This window comes from Microtus pennsylvanicus, chromosome X (genome assembly GCF_037038515.1).
Source record: "Microtus pennsylvanicus isolate mMicPen1 chromosome X, mMicPen1.hap1, whole genome shotgun sequence".
Classification (NCBI taxonomy): domain Eukaryota; kingdom Metazoa; phylum Chordata; class Mammalia; order Rodentia; family Cricetidae; genus Microtus; species Microtus pennsylvanicus.
Window position 1 is genome coordinate 132,874,320 of NC_134601.1, and position 18,977 is coordinate 132,893,296.

Here is an 18,977-nt window from a genome sequence, read left to right on the forward strand (position 1 = left end):
ACCCCCTGCCCTTCCTTCGCCCAGAAGGAGGCAAGCATTGAGCACACACTGCTGGATTTTGGTGTCTTTGTGCTGGCAGTCTGGGGCAGCCCAGTCGTTTCCATCCATCCCTTATTGCATCCCTGAGCCACTGCCCACACATGAGTATTTCCAGAAACCAGGACAGCTAGGCCTGATTATTCAGCGTCAGGGAAGGAGGGAGGAGGAGGAGAAAGAGACAGAAGCCAAAAAAAGCTGGAGACAGAGTGGAGGTGGGGGAGAAAGAGGGCACCGGGCAGATAGGGGGAGGGAAGAGAAGAAACACTGGGTACCCAGATAGTAGGAAAGGGCAGAGGCGTTCCAAGGGGGTCATCAGTCAGGTCAGCCTGAAGAAGGACAAACTGTACAAAAGTCTTGACAGGGAGAAGGCCTAGAGCTTACAGTTAACCTGGTAACTTAAGCAAAAATGTCCTCATCAAGAATTTTGGGGATGTTAAATTGGTATCATAAGTGTCTCCTATTTCCCATCTTCTGCCTGAGAAAAAGAACAAAAGCCTAAATCCGTTGGTAGAAATTGTAGGTGACAGCAAACAGTGGTGCTTCTAGCTTCAGGGAACCAATGCCGAGCCCCCTTGATCTTCCTGAAACAGCTGAGAGTAACTCTCCTCCCACACAGATGCCTGAGCTCCTCTTTCTGCTTCTGGCTCTGCCTTTGGGGGTCTCATTCATTCAGGGAAAGCTTATCAGGCATTTGGTGTGTGCCAGGTGCCTTGCTGGTTTCCCTCAGGGCACACTAAGGTGGCTTAGACATATGACAAGGTTTATCGAAAGTGGGAGTCAGCTCCCCTCCAAAGGAAGTGCAGGTAGTGTAGTGAATGAGGTCAGATGCCACCGCCCTAAAATGGATCCCACCCGACTCTTGAAGCAGGAGGGTTCTTATTTGTATCTTTTAGATCAACCAAGCCAGGAAATTTGGGAGGAGCCGCAATCAAAGACTGGATCTCTAAACACACAATTATACTGGCATTGAAACAAAGGTTTAAAGTAATTGGGTTGGTGTATGATAAAAGAGCAAGTTAGGCTGGGCGGTGGTGGCACACGTGGCGCACGCCTTTAATCCCAGCACTCGGGAGGCAGAGGCAGGCGGATCTCTGTGAGCTCGAGGCCAGCCTAGTCTACAGAGCTAGTTCCAGGACAGGCTCCAAAGCTACAGAGAAACCCTGTCTCGAAAGACCAGAAGGAAAAAAAAAAATCAAGCAATTTTGAATGCCAGGTTCTAAGATGTCTGCTTTTTATAACAAAAAGCATGGGAACTATAGGAAAGAGTTGAGTAAGGTAGTGACATAGTTAACTGTGCATTTGAAATAGATGCTCTGGTGGTATGCTGCAAACAGGCTGGAGGGAAAAGAGTAGAGATGCTAAAATTGGCAGAAGTGATGTTCCCCTAGCCAGGGAAGTTAACAAGGGGCTTGGTGAGAAGTCAGTGAATTCCAGGACTGTAAAGGAAGTAAAATGAACCATGTCTTGATCCCTGGACTAAGTGCATTATAGTTGACTATCTTTTTTAATATGTATGAAAAGCCTAAATATAATATTTTAAAACATTTTACATGTCTAAGGTCAAACAGGAGTAAATATTAGAAATGAGATTCAAGCAACTGAGAGCCAAAACTCAAACAACTGGAAAGTATCTATTACATACTTGTGCTTTTAGAAATAAATATAGGGGTCAGGCGTGGTGGTGCAAGCCTTATTCCTAGCATTCAGGAGGCAGAGTTCAAGGCCAGCCTGGTCTACACAGTGAGTTCCAGAACAGCCGGGGCTATACAGAGAGACACTGTCTCAAAAAAGTAAAATAAAACAAAATAAATATGAGGGCTAGGGAGATGACTCAGCAGGTAAAAGGCACCAAGCCTGAAGACCTGAGTTGGATCCTCAGGACCCAAGAACTGATACTCACAAGGTGTCTGATGATCTCCCCTTGTGCATACACACATACATACAGTAAATAATTCAATGTAAAAAAAAGTATAAAAGCCATAGCTTGCTTAGCTATGGTGGCACGTGCCTTTAATCCCAGGACTTGTGAGGTACAGGCAGGAGAATCTCTGAGTTCAAGGCCAGTCTGGTCTGATCTATAGATTGACAGCCAGGATTGTTATACAGAGAAACCTTGTCTAGAAAAAAAAGAATAAAAAACAAAACAAACAAACAAAAAAGTCAGAGTTAGCATGATAGTACATGCCTATAATTCCAGCATCTGGGAAGTAGAAGAAGGGGAATAAGAAATTTAATGACTAGCTGGGCCGGGGTGGCGCATGCCTTTAATCCCAGCACTCGGGAGGCAGAGGCAGGCAGATCTCTGTGAGTTCGAGACCAGCCTGGTCTACAGAGCTAGTTCCAGGACAGGCTCCAAAGCTACAGAGAAATCCTGTCTCGAAAAATCAAAAAAAAAAAAGAAAGAAAGAAAAGAAAGAAAGAAAGAAAGAAATTTAACATCATCCTCGAAGTTCAAGGCCAACCTGGACTATGTGAAATTCTACCTCAAAAATAAATAAATAAATAAATAAATGGCATCCATCCAAATGTTTAGACTTTCAAAGATACAGAGAGGTATGGAACGGTGTTCTTTTCCGCTGCTGACAGTGTTATCCATTTTCTTTTATTACCTGTGTAAGCTGATGCACTCATAGGTTAGCACTTAGTATCTTAGTGCTTTTTACACACATATCTTAATGGGAGGTTGACCATCTTAACCTCAACTATATTTTATCCCTCGGATTTTGTAACATGGCAATCATCACTGACCTTGATGGGCCTAGTTTTAGTATCACAAAAGAGGGTAGTCCATTAAGAGATGGAGGCCCCACACAGTGCAGAGAGAGAGAGAGAGAGAGAGAGAGAGAGAGAGAGACTACTCTGGCAAGCTGTCCTTTCATCTCCAGGCCTGTACTCTAGTGCCCCCCTTCCTTCCCTCCATCTCTCTACCCATACTAAATCAATGCAGTTTTACAAGAAAGAGGGCTTACACACAATCAATGTATTAAAAGAGAGGCCAAGGAAAAAACAGAAGGTGAAGTTCAGAGTTAGAGTAGGCAATAATTTGACCAAGAAAAAGAGAAAAATTGAGGTGGTTAGAGATTGGGGATGTGCTTAAAAATGCAGATTTTCCAAAAGGAATCCTCTGGACCTTGAACTGTCTTTTAACCTGCAGAGACTCTGAGCATCGATGATTATTAACTGTGTGACCTTGTGCAAGTCACAATCTCTCCGGAGACTCATTTTCCTCGCCCGTTAAAACAGGACTAATAGTCACTGCTATATAGGGATTAAAGGAGAGAACACAGTGTAACAAACACGGCACTCGGCTTGGCAAGATATTATAGAACTGAGTGGTCCTCCTATCCCCAGACCGCTACCTATGCTTTCTGAAAGGACCCTACACTTTAAGATTTACGGATTCCAGCCTCCAGGATGGAATGGCTGCAGGCGAGCTGGGGGGGGGGGATGAGGGGGTACCGTGGTGCGCAGGCGCTTGCCCGAAAGAGAGACAGAGTGAGAGGGGCGGGGCTGCCGCCGACTGGGCTGTTCCGACGATCGCGCGCCGCCCCCGCCGCGCCCCGCGTCCGCCCTTGCTAGCAGGCACCTTCCGCCCCCTGCATTGCTGATGCTGCTTCTGGCAGACATGGACGTGGTGAATCAGGTATGCGCTTCAGCACCATGGATAGAGCCCAGCGCTGGCTGGAGCCCCGGTGGCTATGGCCCTACCAACCCTAAGAGGTGTTGGCCAGGGTAGCGGGATGCGGTCACTGGGGACTAGGATGGAATTGGGGGGTCTGCAGCAGGCTAGGGGAGGGAGGGAGGTGGAGAAAAGGAGTGCGCTTTTTTGCCGCATCGAGGACTATCCTCACTGCCGCAGAGGGGGCCGCCAGAGCCCCATAAGAACTGTCGGTGGGGAGAAAGAGGGGAGCCCGGGTCTAGGAAGAGGGCAAAGGGGTAGGGGAGGGGGAAATGAAAATAAGACTTGGGGGGCTGCAGATGAGCTAGGAAATAGAACGACAGAAGGTGTGGGGGCGGGGTGGGGAAGAGCTGGCATCCGCCCCTCCCAGAGATTTCACCCCGTAGATGACCACCCTTCCGTCCCCCAGCAGATCTAGGGGGACGATCCGATTTTGCCTCTCCAAAGCCCCCAGGCTCCTCATTCCCAGCGCATATCCAGTGAATCCATGCCCCAGCTCTCCCCCACCTTAATCATTCCAGACCATCTCCGCCATCTCCTTCTTCTTCATCGCCTCAGAACTGGCTTCCTCCCTAACCAGTAGCGACCCCTCCCCACCCGCATTGCCTCAGACACAAGCACCATCCTCTGACTCACGTTTACCACTGCAGACCCCTCCCCTATGCTGTTGTGACTCACCTTCATCCCTCGGCGCCCCCTCCCCCACTCGAATGAACCCCATCTTCTTCCACTCAACCTTTTCCCCTTTTACCTTTCTGAGTCACCTTTAAGCAGCTCAGACTCGCCTTCCCTAATTAATCTGGACCCCATCTATTTTCTACCCCCGACCTCTGCCGTGTGACTCATCGGCTCACACTTCACCACCCCTGAACCCTGGGGGTTTTTCTCTGAGACCCTGGTGTTTACTCCTTCCCCAAAGTGTCATTTTCTCCTCCTCACTCCCTCTCCATATGTCACCTACTTCTAGGGGTCACATGCCCTATCTCCAGGGATCAATGCTTGGCAGCCTGGCCCCTCACCTCTGTATTCCCCACTACCTCCCTCCCCCACTGTTTTTCTCCTCAGCTGGTGGCTGGGGGTCAATTCCGGGTGGTCAAGGAGCCCCTTGGCTTCGTGAAGGTGCTGCAGTGGGTAAGTGTGGTCTGGGTTGTGGGGTGGGTGGAGTGCAAGGAGAAAGGGTGGTAATGGGGTCCTGGAGCAGGGGTGCTGGAGGATCAGGGAGCCAGACAAGAACTGGAGTGGAAGAAGATGAGGGAATTGGACTCTAGAGTAAGGTCCCAGGTGTTTAAGGGACAGGGAACAGATAGGCTATGACGTCACATAAGGCCGAGGGTACCCCTGTTGTGGAGTGACAGATTGTGACGTCCTACCTCCTCTCTTGAACTAAAGGAGGGAGGGATGGGAGGTGGAGCCTGAAGCCGACTGCTGAGAGACAGAAAGAGAGAGAGAGAGAGAGAGAGAGAGAGAGAGAGAGAGAGAGAGAGAGAGATATGCAAAACCAGAAAAATCCAGAGACAGTGAAGGAGACAGAGAATGAGAGGCAGGGAATGGTAGAGACAGTGATGTAAATGCCAAGAAAAAAAAGAAATGAGAGCCAGAGAACTGGGCATGAGGCAGAAAAACGTGGTAGGGGAAAGAAAGGCACACACAGATAGATGGACACCCAAAAGAGAAAACAGAGAGCAACATACAGAAATGGGCACAAGGGAGACGGGGAACCATAGAGACCTTGTGGCAGGCAGAGCAGAACAGACAAGCAGACCAAGAAACAAGTGTGTAGAGACATACAGTCATACAGAGTGAAAAGGAGGGGATGGGGAAGAATATGCATAGAAACACAGATACTGAGAGAAAGAGATGCAAAAGACAAAGATGCAATGAGTGACAGAAGAGAAGAGAAAAGGAAAGGGGAGAAGGGACAGGGGGAGGGGAAGGAAAGGGAGGGGGGAGAAGCCAGAGCACCCAGAGGTAAAAGCAGAGACACAAGGAGAGAGAAACAGTCACACCCTTGTAATCAGCTTGTGCTAGGACCCAGTGAACCCTGATTAGGGGGGTGGGGGTGGGGACCTCTCCATCTGCTGCTGTCTCTGCTGCCCCCCTCAATCTGTCCAGAGGAGGGCACTCCCTCCCACATGCATACAGGCTCACTACAGCCATCCCCTTCCCTGCTACCCAAGGTCTTTGCCATCTTCGCCTTTGCTACATGTGGCAGCTACAACGGAGAGCTTCGGCTGAGCGTGGAGTGTGCCAACAAGACGGAGAGTGCCCTCAACATCGAAGTTGAATTTGAGTACCCCTTCAGGTGTGCCCCTGCTCTAGTATCCTGAGACCTGGGAGAGGCAGGGCCGGGGTGAGGGTGGGTCTGAATAATCCTTCCCCATGACCTTTGCACAGCACACACAGGTCATGGCCACTGGGATCACTGCCCGTGTGCTGAACACCTACTGTGTAACTGGCACTGCTCCTGATCTCTAGGACAATGTGATGTGCGAGACAGACACAGGGTGTCACCCTCTCTAGCTATATTCTGGGGGGGGGGAATACAAGACAGGAAATAAGTACGATTCATAAGCAAATGGCAAAGTTGGGGCTGTAGCGCAGTGGTAGGGAGCTTGCACAGCCTTGGCACGGCACTGGGATACAGAGAGAGAAAGAGAGCTACATGTGTATAAACACATATGTGTACGCTTGAATGCGGTAAATGCTCAATTAATGTTCATTGCTGGGTGTGGTGGCAAATGCTTGTAATCCCAGCACTTAGGAGGCTACGCCAGAAAGATTGTGGTGAGTTCCGGGCTACCCTCAGATCCAAAGTGAGGTCTTGTCTCAAAATAAGGGGAGTGCAATGGCTCAGCAGGTAGAGGCCCTTGCCACTAAGCCTGACAACTTGACTTTGATCGCTAAGTCACATGTGGTAGAAAGAAAGAATAGACTCCCTGCAAATCATTCTCTGACCTCCACACATGAGCTGTGACAAACATACACCTACATACATGTGGGCATGCACACACTAAATACAATTTTTAAAAGACATATTTTAAAATAAGGCTAGTTAACATTATTTACTTCTCAACGTGCTGGAGTTTAACCGGGACTAAAGCAGATCAAATTCCCAGTCCTCGTGACTCTCCATTAGAACAAACAAAAGGGGATAACTATTGATGCAGATAAATACTAGAGGCATATCCTCATGCAGGGGTTTGGCTAGAAAATAATGGGGATGCTGTATAGATATGGAAAATCATGAGACCAAATTAGAGGTTCCCAATGTTTACTGAGCCCCGAACATGTGGCAGGCATTGTGCTAGGTGTCAGGTGTACATGTGTATGGACAAGCTGGAGGAACTGCTACATCTTAAGGATGGGGACACAGACCCACAGCTTCGCTTGACTTTCCTTGACGACTGAAGCAAATCATGTCACAGTTTGAGTCTCAAGTTCCTCGTTTGTAAACAGAGATAATAATATTGATGCTCCACAAGGGGATGGGACATCTTCACTAATTCGATACTTGTAAAGCATTCAGTGCAGTGTCTGGGACCAAGAAGTGCTCTGCATGTGCTTGTTAAGTGTAAGAAATCAGATTTAGGAACTTGGCGAAGAATTGGGAGTTGGGCAACACCAAGGGTAAATGGAGGCCTAAAAGATCACACAGTTGGGAGAGGGAAGCCAGCTCGGGTCCTGACCAGTGATAGAAACAGGAGACGGCAGCAGAGCATGACCGAGAGAGACAGAGAGCAGTCAGAGCTATTCAGATTCATGTAAGCCACGGAGAAAAGAGTTTGGGGACTGAGGGTGTAGCTCAATAGCAAAGCACTTGTCTAGCATGCCTTGGGTCCCATCTCAAGTACCTTGGAGAAGGGGGAGGCACACACATGATGTTTGGGGGGTGGGGTGAGGGGTAGTTGGCAGCATAAGAACCAGCCTTTTGGGAATTCCCTAAAGGCCACAGAAGCCCTCTATGAATCCCCCACCCCCACCCCAGCATCTTCTATGCTTGGGATCTCTGCTATAGGAGACACCAGTTCTATTTGTTCAGTCCTGGGAGCCAGTCTCCAACCTGAGGCCAGAGCTATGGGCTCCCAGGCCAGTTCTATTCTGCCCACACATGAGGCTTTCCCCATCACAGCACAGGGAAGGCCTTTGACTCAGAACACCTTCCCAGTCTTCCCTTCACACAGCCTGTTCCAATATCCCTCTACTCTTTGGTCTTTTCCTGTTTCACAGCTGTTGGGCTTCTCTGCCACGCATACATTTTTTTTAATCTCAGGGACCTAAAAAGAATCTCTAAAAAGAGAAAAGCATCAACATGATTTAGGAGGAGATGGGATTCATACAGCAGCTCTGTCCTTCCTCTACTAACTGCGTGACTATACAAGCAAATGCACTTCTCTAAGCCTGTTCCCATCTCCGTGCTTCACCCTAAAAACACTGCTCGAGAACCTAATTGGTGCCAGCACTGTTCCAGACCCTTGGGATCTGTCAGTAAATGAAAAAGGAATAAGCCCTGCCCCCTCATAGTTACAGGGGAAAAAATCAAGGGAAAATAGTAAATCCCGAGCTGGGGAGCTAGCTCTGTCAGAGGAGTGCTTGTCTTACAGGTGTGAGGACTTGAGCTTGACCCCCAGAACCCACATTAAACAAACCCAGCATAATGGCTTGTGTCAGAATCCCTGGCACACCGTGGACAGCCAACTTAGGGTAATTGGTGAGTTCCAAGCCAGAAAGAGACCCTGTTTCAAAAAGAGGGGTGATGGTACCTGAGGAACAACACGTGAGGTTAAAATTTGTCTGTCACAAGTCTGTGCAACTGCATACACACCAACAAATGTGCACCTGCACACACACGCACATCCAAACACAAACACACACATGCATAAGGTCCTATGTTCAATCATCAGCACCAAAAAGGTTTTAAAAGTGTGATGGGGGAAGTCTTTAATGAGAAGGTGATTCTTAAGCAAAGTGTGAAGGAGCTGGAAGAATAAGACATGAGGCCAGGCCTTGGTGGCACACACCTTTAATCTGAGCACTAGGGAGGCAGAGGCACGTGAATCCCTGTGAGTTCAAGGCCAGCCTGGTCTACAAGAGCTAGTTCCAGGACAGCTAGGACTGTTACACAGGGAAACCCTGTCTCAAAAAACAAACATACAAAAAAAAATAAGACATGAAGCTATGTTAAGGAAGGGCATGCTTACATGCTCTTCCAAAGGGCTGAGAAACAACAAGGGGAGAGCATGCCTGTTAAAGAGAGCATGTAGCCAATGCAAAGACCCTAGAGTAAAAAGATATGATACCTGGTATGTTCTAGGACAAATTCAGAAGCAGAAGTGCCTGGGTTGCATGGGGGAGGGATACCACATATCTTACCAGGATGCTTTCAGCAACTAATGGTACATTGTCAATGCTCAGTGCATGGTCATTTCCTCCTCTTCCTGGGACTCGAAACAATCTGGGAGACCCATGGTTGGGAAGGTGAGAAAGGGATTCTTAGAGTCTGGGCCCCACCTACACAACTCTCTCTTCAGGCTGCACCAGGTGTACTTTGATGCACCCACCTGCAAAGGGGGCACCACCAAGGTCTTCCTAGTTGGAGACTACTCCTCTTCAGCTGAATTCTTCGTCACCGTGGCTGTGTTTGCCTTCCTCTATTCCATGGGGGCCCTGGCTACCTACATCTTCCTGCAGAACAAGTACCGAGAGAACAACAAAGGGCCCATGATGGTGAGTCCCCACAGCTGATGCCATACATTGGCCAAGGACATGAGGCTGCATGAGGCTCACAAGCCAAACCGACTCCAGGACAGGCCCATTGCCAAGCAGCCCAACACTGCTGTTGTCTCCATGACTCGACAGTGGGCATCTGGCTTGTGAAGCCATAAAATCATAGAGAAATACACACAGCCCACACAGAATGCCAGGCCGGCCCACAACCTGACCCTACTATCTTTCACACAGCCACAGAGACTAGATCAAAGGAAGTTCACTGTGACAGAAATACATGTCACCCTGCCACACAGACACTGATTCCTACACAGAGATATTCTCACACCCTCATCCCAGACATAAAATGACACATATTCCCGCATGCAAATAAAAGCGGTAAGACACACTTCTCAGAGATTCAGAAACATCCCACAGACTTAGTTCCTCCCTCAACATCCGCACCCACACAGCACACTCCCACAGTTTCTGTATCATACACACTCACAGGAACTCAAGCTGAACACACTGGGAGCTTCCGGGCTGCAAAGGCAGAAGAGAGGCAGGCCTCTTCTAGAGGACCCCTCCCACAAAAGCGTGTCACCTCAAAAGGGCTGGGGGCTCAACTTGAAGCAGTCCATTCACAGTGACATCTTCCTCACCCCTGCCTAGGACTTTCTGGCCACGGCTGTGTTTGCCTTCATGTGGCTAGTTAGCTCATCTGCTTGGGCCAAAGGCCTGTCCGATGTGAAGATGGCCACGGACCCAGAGGACATTATCAAGGGGATGACTGTGTGCCGCCAGGCAGGCACCACGTGCAAGGAACTGAGGGACCCTGTGACTTCAGGACTCAACACCTCAGTGGTAAGGCCTGGGAAGCTGGCTGGGTGGGAAGAGAAAAGCTGAAGGACACAGTCTGGGATGGACAGTGGTGGAGACCGAAGATGAGAGGAGAGTCAGGAGATCCATGGGGGCTCCCAGGAGGAGGCATGCCAACAAAAGCAGGCTGAACAATGATAATCGTTAAGATAGCACACGCTGTCTGTCCCCCATTGGGGGGAACATGAGGCCCTTCAGATTAGGCCGGGACACCTGGACCCAGCCCAGTATGGTTAAATCTCCTGAAACTCAGTATCCTCCCAGGACTTGTTTCGGAAACTGCCAAAGAAAAGACTGTTTTGAAATGGTTCCCGTCTTGGACGCCCCCTACTGGTTAGAATCAGTCTGAACATAGATCCTGTCACTTGCAAGCTCTGTGACCTACGGCTAGCAACAAACCTTTCCGGGATCATTTTGAGCATGTAATTGAAGGCTAATAATGATAGGTCCTGCTCCAAAGCTGAGTTCTCACTGAATTCACACCACACAAAGTGCTTAGGAAATAACCTGACACAATATCGCATCCTATATCACTATTGCAGATGCTAAAATTTGAACCATTCTTTCCTGCCTCTTGTTGTGCTATCTTGGGTAACTTAGCCTCTGAGGACTTGACTTTAAAATAAACATAACAAGGCTGGAGAGGAGGCTCAGTGGTTAAGATCACCGGCTGCTCTTCCAGAGGACGTAGATTCGAGTCACATGGCAGCTCACGCCTGTCTGTAACTCCCGTTCCAGGGGATCCGACACCCTCACGCAGACATACATGCAGGCAAAACACCAATATTCATAAATTTTTTAAAAATTAATTAATTAAAATAAATAAATAAAGTGGACATATCAAGGGTTGAAGAGATGGCTCAATGATAAAGAGTACTTGCTGCTCAGCTGGGCAGCAGTGGCACACGCCTTTAATCCCAGCACTCGGGAGGCAGAGGAAGGCGGATCTCTGTGAGTTCGAGGCCAGCCTGGTCTACATACAGATCGTGTTCCAGGACAGCCAAGGCTACACAGGGAAACCCTGTCTCAGGGGAGGGTTGCAGGAGGATGAGGAACACTCGCTGCTTTTGCAGAGCACAGAGATTCAATTCCTAGCACCCACACTTTGGCTCTGACCCCTCTATAATCCTAGTTCCAAGGAACTTGTACCCTCTCTGATCTTCTCAAGGACCAGGCATGCAGGTGGTACGCATGCTTATGTGTAGCCAAAACGATATATCCCTAAATGAAATTTGAAATCTGGGGCAGGAAGACTGGCGAGAGTTTGAGACTCTGGGATATATAATGAGTTTCAGGATAGCCTAGGCTGCAGAGTAAGATCTTGTCTCAAAAAAAAAAAAGAAAAAGAAACTAAAAATACTAAAAATAAAATGGGATATCCACTGGGTGTAGTGATGCATGTGTGTAGTCTTAGCTACCAGACAAGTAGAGACAGAAGATCAAGCACTTGAGCCCAGGAGTTCTGGGCCAACCTGGGCAACATTTCAAAGCTATCTCAGAAAAAGAATAAAATAAAATGTAGGTTTTACTTCCTGTCCAAACATGGAACTTTAAGTGAACTAATATTGTTTAAGGTACTCAGAAGAGGGTTTGACATAATAGTAAATGGCATATAGCATTTTGTTTTTTAAAGTATTTTATGTGTTTGATATATTTATTTATAATTTTAAATTGTTTTTCTTTAAGAGCATATACTTAGCTAGGCATGGTAGCATATATCTTTAGTCTCAGCATTTGGGAGCAGAGGCATATGGATCTCTGTGAGCTTGAGGCCAACCTGGTCTACATAATGAGTTCCAGGTCAGCTAGGACTACACAGAGAAACCCTGTCTAAAACAACCAAAACAAAACAAAAAAAGCATTTATTTAGAGTCAGAAATGTTAATACATACCTGTAAACTGAGCACTTAAAACACTAATTTTTTAAAAAGATTTATTTTTTACGTATGAGTATTTTGCTTACACTTGTGTATGTGTACCACTTTTATTCTTGGTGCCTGTGGAGGTTAAGAAGAGGGTATCAGAAGCCAGACATAATGGTGCAGGTCTTTACTCCCAGCACTTGGGAGGCAGAGGCAGGTAGATCTCTGTGAGTTCGAGGCCAGCCTGGTCTACAGAGGGAGTTCAGATAGCCAGGGATACACAGAGAAGCCTTGACTCGAAAAAGCTTAAAAAAGAAGAGAGTGCAGATACCCTAAAACTGGAGTTATGCGTGTTTGTGAGCCATCATGTGGGTGCTGGAAATTGAACTGAGCCTAAATCCTCTTAACCCTGAGCTATTATTCCACCCCCAGGGCTAATTTAAAGCCAGACTAGCCTACATAGTGAGCTCCAAGCCATCCTGGGGTAAATGGACAAGCTCCTGTATTAAAAACAAAAATCAAATGAGCACACCATGACTCTTGCACTTTCAAACACAGACACACACACACAAACACTATAAATAAATGAATTTAATAAAAAGTAAAGCCACCAGGCAGTGGTGGCACACGCCTTTAATCTCAGCACTCGGGAGACAGAGGCAGGTGGATCTCTGTGAGCTCGAGGCCAGCCTGGTCTACTGAGTGAGTTCCAGGACAGGCTCCAAAGCTACACAGAGAAACCCTGTCTTGATAAATAAATATGAGAGAGAGAAAGAGAGAGAGAGAGAGAGAGAGAGAGAGAGAGAGAGAGAGAGAGAAGAGAGAGGAATGAAACCAAGGATATTTGTTTAGTAAAAGGTGAAAGATTTATACGATCTGAAGAGAAACCAGAGTATAAGGATATTTGTTTAAAAAGTAAAAGAAAACAGGGGACTGGAGAGATGGTTCAGTGGTTAAGAACACTTACTGCTTTTCCTAAGAATAGCAGTTCAATTCCTATCGCTCGGGAGGCAGAGGCCAGCTCAGCCTGCATAGTGAGTTCCAGGACTGCCAGTAAAACCACAACAACCACAAGAAGCATTTGGAAGGCAGAGGCAGATCTGAGTTCAAGGCCAGCCTAGTCTACATAACAAATCCAGGATGGCCAGAACTACCTAGAGAGAACCTGTCTCAGAAAAATATATAATATATATATATATATATATATATATATATATATATATATATATATATAATATGAGGAAGAGGAGGGCTACTTGTTCGTCCCGCTGCCCAGAACCAAAATAATCACACAGAAACTGTATTAATTAAAACACTGCTTGGCCCATTAGCTCTAGCTTTTTATTAACTAACTTTTTTTTCTTTTTTTTTTTTGGATTTTTCAAAACAGGGTTTCTCTATAGCTTTTGGTTCCTGTCCTAGAACTAGCTCTTGTAGACCAGGCTAGCCTCGAACTCACAGAGATCCGCCTGCCTCTGCCTCCCAAGTGCTGGGATTAAAGGCATGTGCCACCACCGCCCGGCTTATTGGCTAACTCTTAACACTAATTTAACCCATTTCTATTGATCTGTGTATCACCATGTGACAGTGGCTTACCAGCAAAGATTTGGAATGTCTGACTCTGGAGGCTCCATGGTATCTCCCTGACTCTACCTTCTTTCTCCCAGAATTCATTCTAGTTTTCCCCTCCTACCTAAGTTCTGCCCTATCAACAGGTCGAGGCAGTTGCTTTATTCACTAATGGTAATCACACCACATAGAGGGGACTCCCGCATCATATTTTATACATGTACATTTCTAAGTTTTATACATATGCATCTGTGCTAATTTGTACATACATGTGTTTACAAACATCAATTAGTGTTTATTTAAAATGTATACTTATACATTTTGCAAATTTAAGTTTATTATATTTTGTATATGTATAAACATGTATACTTAATAAGTGTGTACCTAAATACATTTTTTAAATTATGTTTTTCTTCTTTTGAGGCAGGGTCTGTCTACATGGCCCTGGTTGTCCTGGAACTCACTCTGTAGACCAGACTGGCCTCAAGCTCACAGAGATCCATCTGCCTCTGCCTCCTCAGTACTGGGATTAAGTCTTGCACCACCCCTGCCCTAAAAATTAGTTGTTTGAGGCTCTCATGTAGCCCAGGCTGGCCTCAAACTATGTAAGGAGCTAAAGCTAGCCTTGAATTGATTATCCTGTCTCCAGCTCCCTAGAATTACAGTTGTAGGCCACCAGGCTCAATAAATACTTGTACATCTAAATTCTAACTAATGTCCCAGTCCCAAATTTTTCTGTACACTGATAGTCACAGAGACTCAGGAATTTAAGCCCTAAAAATGCCCATTCCTGTTCGCTCAGCCTTAAAATCCCGGGGGCTGCCACGGTAATGAATGGGTGAGGGACAACAGTTTGGCCTTGTCTCCCTGCAGGTGTTTGGATTCCTGAACCTGGTCCTCTGGGTTGGCAACCTATGGTTCGTGTTCAAAGAGACAGGCTGGGCCGCCCCATTCATGCGCGCACCTCCAGGAGCTCCGGAAAAGCAGCCAGCCCCTGGGGATGCCTACGGCGATGCCGGCTACGGGCAGGGCCCCGGAGGATATGGGCCCCAGGACTCCTACGGGCCTCAGGGTGGTTACCAACCCGACTACGGGCAGCCAGCGGGTGGCGGTGGCTACGGGCCTCAGGGCGACTATGGGCAACAAGGCTATGGCCCACAGGGAGCGCCCACCTCCTTCTCCAATCAGATGTAATCTGGTGAGTGATGGATGGACGGATGCGGCAGGAAGGGACAAGAAATGAAACTTGAAGGAACCAATAGACAGGCAAAACTACAAAAAAGGGGGAGGGGGAACGAACGCGGAAAATCTAGCCAATGGGCGGAGAGCAAGAGAAGGAAGGGGCAGGAGCAGCGTTCAGAGTAACCAATGAATGGAGTGTAGGAGCACTTGCGCAGTGGAGAGTCACGGAAGTAGTGCAGTTTCCAGGTAGGGAAGGGGAGGTGGGTCTTCGAAATGATTGATAAACTAATAGGAGATAAAGCGGATAGATGGAGGAAGGTAAGCACGGTGGGGTTTGAGGGTTACCCTGCTGCTCCCTCTCTTTAACTCTTGTAGTGAAAGAAACGCTGTGGAATTTCAAATGAAGAAAAAGGGAAGGGCAGGGGCCTTGGAAACATACATAGGCCTTCTTGTTGGGCCATAAAAGAAATGAATGCCTGCCGTGATGGAGCACATATACAATCCCCGCACTTGAGAGGCTGAGGCACGGGGATTGCAAGTTCTTGAGTCCTGCTTGATCTCTATAACCAGATCCTGTCTCAGAGAAAGGTGGCATCACCTAGATGGGAATAGATTTGCTAGTGGGTGAGCCAGGTTGGAGAGTCTTCTAAAGCAGCTCACATTTAATCAAAAAGTCCTTGGCACTGGAGAAACAGAGAGAGGCGGGGCTCTGTAAATTCAAGACCAACCTGGTTTACAAGGCAACAACTTCCAGGTCACTCAGGCCCAGACTTTCCATTTTTCACATCCATCTTCCCTCTTCACAAGAGCCTAGTCTATCCCATTTACAACCTGTTCCACCCGCAGCGTCCACGAGGATTCGGCTAGGCCACTGTCCTCCTAAATTCAGAAATCACTGTCCTGTTTTCAGAAGCCGGTTGTAACATCTCACTAAAAGGCAACAATTTTCCAGAGTGGTCACAAGACCCACACATGCTGCACAGATGGCTTTGTCTTTTCTGTATGGTCGATGTTATTTTTGAGACCAGGTCTCCTGGAGCTCCTGCTGGCCTGGAGCTCGTTGTGTTAGTTAAGGATGACCTTGAATTCCTGATTGTGCCTCCACCTCCCTGTTTTGCTAGGGTCCCACTAATGTAGCCCAGGCTGGCCTCAAACTTGTTTTCCTAATGCCTCTGCCTCCTAAATTTTGGGGTCACAGGCATATACCTCCAACTCCATAATCAGTGATTATTTGTCTAAAACAAATCCTCCTGTTATCTCTCATCACACCCTGTGTTTTTCCATATCACAATTTTAATTGCTAACTTATGGTTCATGACTGTATTCCACTAGATTGGAGGTATAATCAAGGCTCATTCATGCTATACACACATCACTTAGAGCACTTCTTAAAAATGATTTTATTTTTGTTTGATTATGTATATGTGTGTGAGTATGTGCGTGTGAGTTCAAGGAGCCCAGGAGAAAGGTCAGATTCCTTGGAGCTGAAGTTACAGATGGTTGTGACCCACCCAATGTGTGTGCTGGGAGTCAAATGTGGGTCCTCTGAAAGAGTGGCAAGCTCTCTTAGCTTGTGAGCCATCTCTACAGCCTCACTTAGAGAATTTTTTGTTCTTGGGTGACAGGTCTCAGTACATAGCATTGGCTATCTTGGGACTTACTCTGTAGACCAGGCTAGCCTTGAGCTCACAATGATCCACCTGCCTCTGTCTCCTGAGTGCTGAGATTAAAGGTGTGCGCCACCATGCCTGGCCTCTTATCATTTTATATTAGGTGATTCCCTAATACATCCTGTTCATCCTGTGAGGCTTGTCTCCCCTAATAATGATGTAAGCCTCACCAAGATAGGGTTACTTACTTTGATTTTCAACAGTGACTAGAATGGTACTAAAAAATGGGCATTTTGGTTAGGAGAGAGGACCTCAACTGTTCCTTTGGTACCCAGTTTGAGCAAGGTTGGTAATATCTTTGTCGTGAGAACAGCTAGAACGAGGCTGATTCCAGAGCTGTTAGAGAAGAAAACATGCCAGGCAGAAGAAAAAGTGTTGTGGCCCAATCCCTCCCTGGGGATGTCACCCTCACGTGTAGGGCACCACCCTCATCTGGACTTCTCCTTTCTGTGGCTTTTGTCTCTACAGGTCAGTGAAGCCCACGAAGACCCCATGGGTGGGCAAGAGCTCAAGAGAAGACCTGCCCCCCTTCCTATCCCCATACCCTAGGTCTCCACCCCTCAACCCAGGAGACCCTAACTGTCTTTGCTGTTTATATATATATTATATTATATATAAATATCTATTTATCTGTCTGAGCCCTACCCTCACCCACTTCTCCATGCACTAGGGGCCCAGTCCTGAATGGGCTCCTCCCTTATCCTGACCTTGCATTCCTCAGCCCCTCTCTGTTCCCTAGCCCTGTCCCTTGAGGTAAGAGGACTCTAGGAAGGGGACCAGACCTTGGCTGCATGGGGAGGGTCAATGTGACTTTTCCTTTACTTGTCTCCCTCTGCTCCTCCTGACTCTCTAGCCTTGGTTCCTCCAGCATTGCCTGAACAGAAGCTTGAATGGAAATCCAACTCCAAGAGTAGGACAGCAGATTGGGTGGGGATACAGGATATGGGTGAACCAGGTGGAGAGATGGGAGGAGCTCTGGAGAGTCAGCAGAGAGCTGGGTTCCAGACATACTAGACACTACACATGGAGCCTTTTAGGGAAATTGTGTCCTACAGCATTCTGGAATGGGGTTAGAAGGGACCCAAGGGAGCAGTTTTAGGAGGGGCGTGGCTTTAACATCCAGTGGTCTCCAGAACGAGCCAGCTTGGGTTGGAACCAGCATCTCTAGAAGGAGTGTATATTGAAACATGCAGGAGTCTGTGTTTGATTCCAAAGAGCTTGAGCAAGGCTAGAACTGGGGTTCGGGAGTGATGTAGGCTTGAGAGGAGGTCCTGTCAGGGTTCTAGACGGGCATATGAAGGGTATGAGGAGTGTGTGATGGTCTCTGAAGGGAAGCCCTTCCTGTCGTGGGGCAGCAAAGAATATACGTTTTCAAAGGAGTAGGGTTCAAGCAGTGGGGGTGGGGGGGGCATAGAGAGAGAACACACCTGGCACCCTGGGAATTGAGGTAACCTGGGAAGAGCCAAGTTATCGTGGTTTGGAGGGTGAAGGGTGGGATCCAGAGAGAAATGTCCCTTGCTCACCTCCTCAAGAGACAGCTAGATAATCAGAGGACAGAGTCTACAGGTCTGTGGGGCTGACCCACCCTCTTCCCCTTTCTCTACCCTCTCCCTCCACACTCCCCTCTGCCCCGGAATACTTGGAGGCTGGGTCTGGAGCCCCCATCCTGTACCCTCTGCTGTGTCTGTGATGTTGGTAGTGCCTGTGATTGTGTGTTGCCATTTTGTCTGACTGTGGCCCTTCCCTCTTCCCTCCAGACCCCCCACTTTCCTGTGCCCTTCGGTATTGTTTGAAGACTCCCTCCCCAAGGAAAAACAAATATGAGAAATTCCCTTCTCCCAAATAAACTCCTCAACCACCCAGTTCATCTGGCTCTGATTTCTCAGTGCGTCGTTTCCTTTGGGTGCAGACGAAGGAAGAGGAGGCAAGAGGAGAGGAAATCAGAGGAAGCTCAGCCCCCAGTAGCATCCTGCTGAAGCCTTGCCTACAAAGTATTCCGAGTCTCTGAGTTAGCACTGCTTGCTATACCATTGCTGGCCATCTAATCTTTCTAGGGTGTGGTCCTCATGCTGATCCCTTAGCCACCACCCTTCCTGGTCCCAGTGAAGTCTTGTCCTCAAATTCTCAAGGCCTCCGTAACTAGGGAGACTCCACAAGACTTCATCCTACCCAAGCTCTTGTTTGTGAACACTTCAGGTCCTGTGGTAGCTATCTTCTTTCTCTTGCCTCAGTCTAAGGAGGGGAACCAAAGACCTACCAGGTGGGGAGGCTGATTAACTGATGAAGATCCTCCCCTCCCAACCCCAGTTTCTCCCGGACAAGGGTCAGGAAGTGACAGGGTTGTGTGTAATGGGGTTTGGGGGGAGTGGAAGGGAGAGTTCCTGGGCGCCCAAG

General features: G+C 47.7%; 1 protein-coding gene across 1 annotated transcript; it reads left to right on the forward strand.

Annotated features, from left to right (window-relative positions):
• Nucleotides 1-3,550: 3,550 nt before the first annotated feature.
• Nucleotides 3,551-18,448, forward strand: Syp (synaptophysin). Its single transcript, XM_075957242.1, has 7 exons — nucleotides 3,551-3,682; nucleotides 4,784-4,849; nucleotides 5,896-6,020; nucleotides 9,247-9,442; nucleotides 10,094-10,285; nucleotides 14,605-14,929; nucleotides 17,052-18,448. The coding sequence occupies exons 1-6, from the start codon at nucleotides 3,647-3,649 to the stop codon at nucleotides 14,923-14,925; spliced, it is 936 nt and encodes a 311-aa protein (XP_075813357.1). The 5' UTR covers nucleotides 3,551-3,646; the 3' UTR covers nucleotides 14,926-14,929; nucleotides 17,052-18,448.
• Nucleotides 18,449-18,977: the final 529 nt, after the last annotated feature.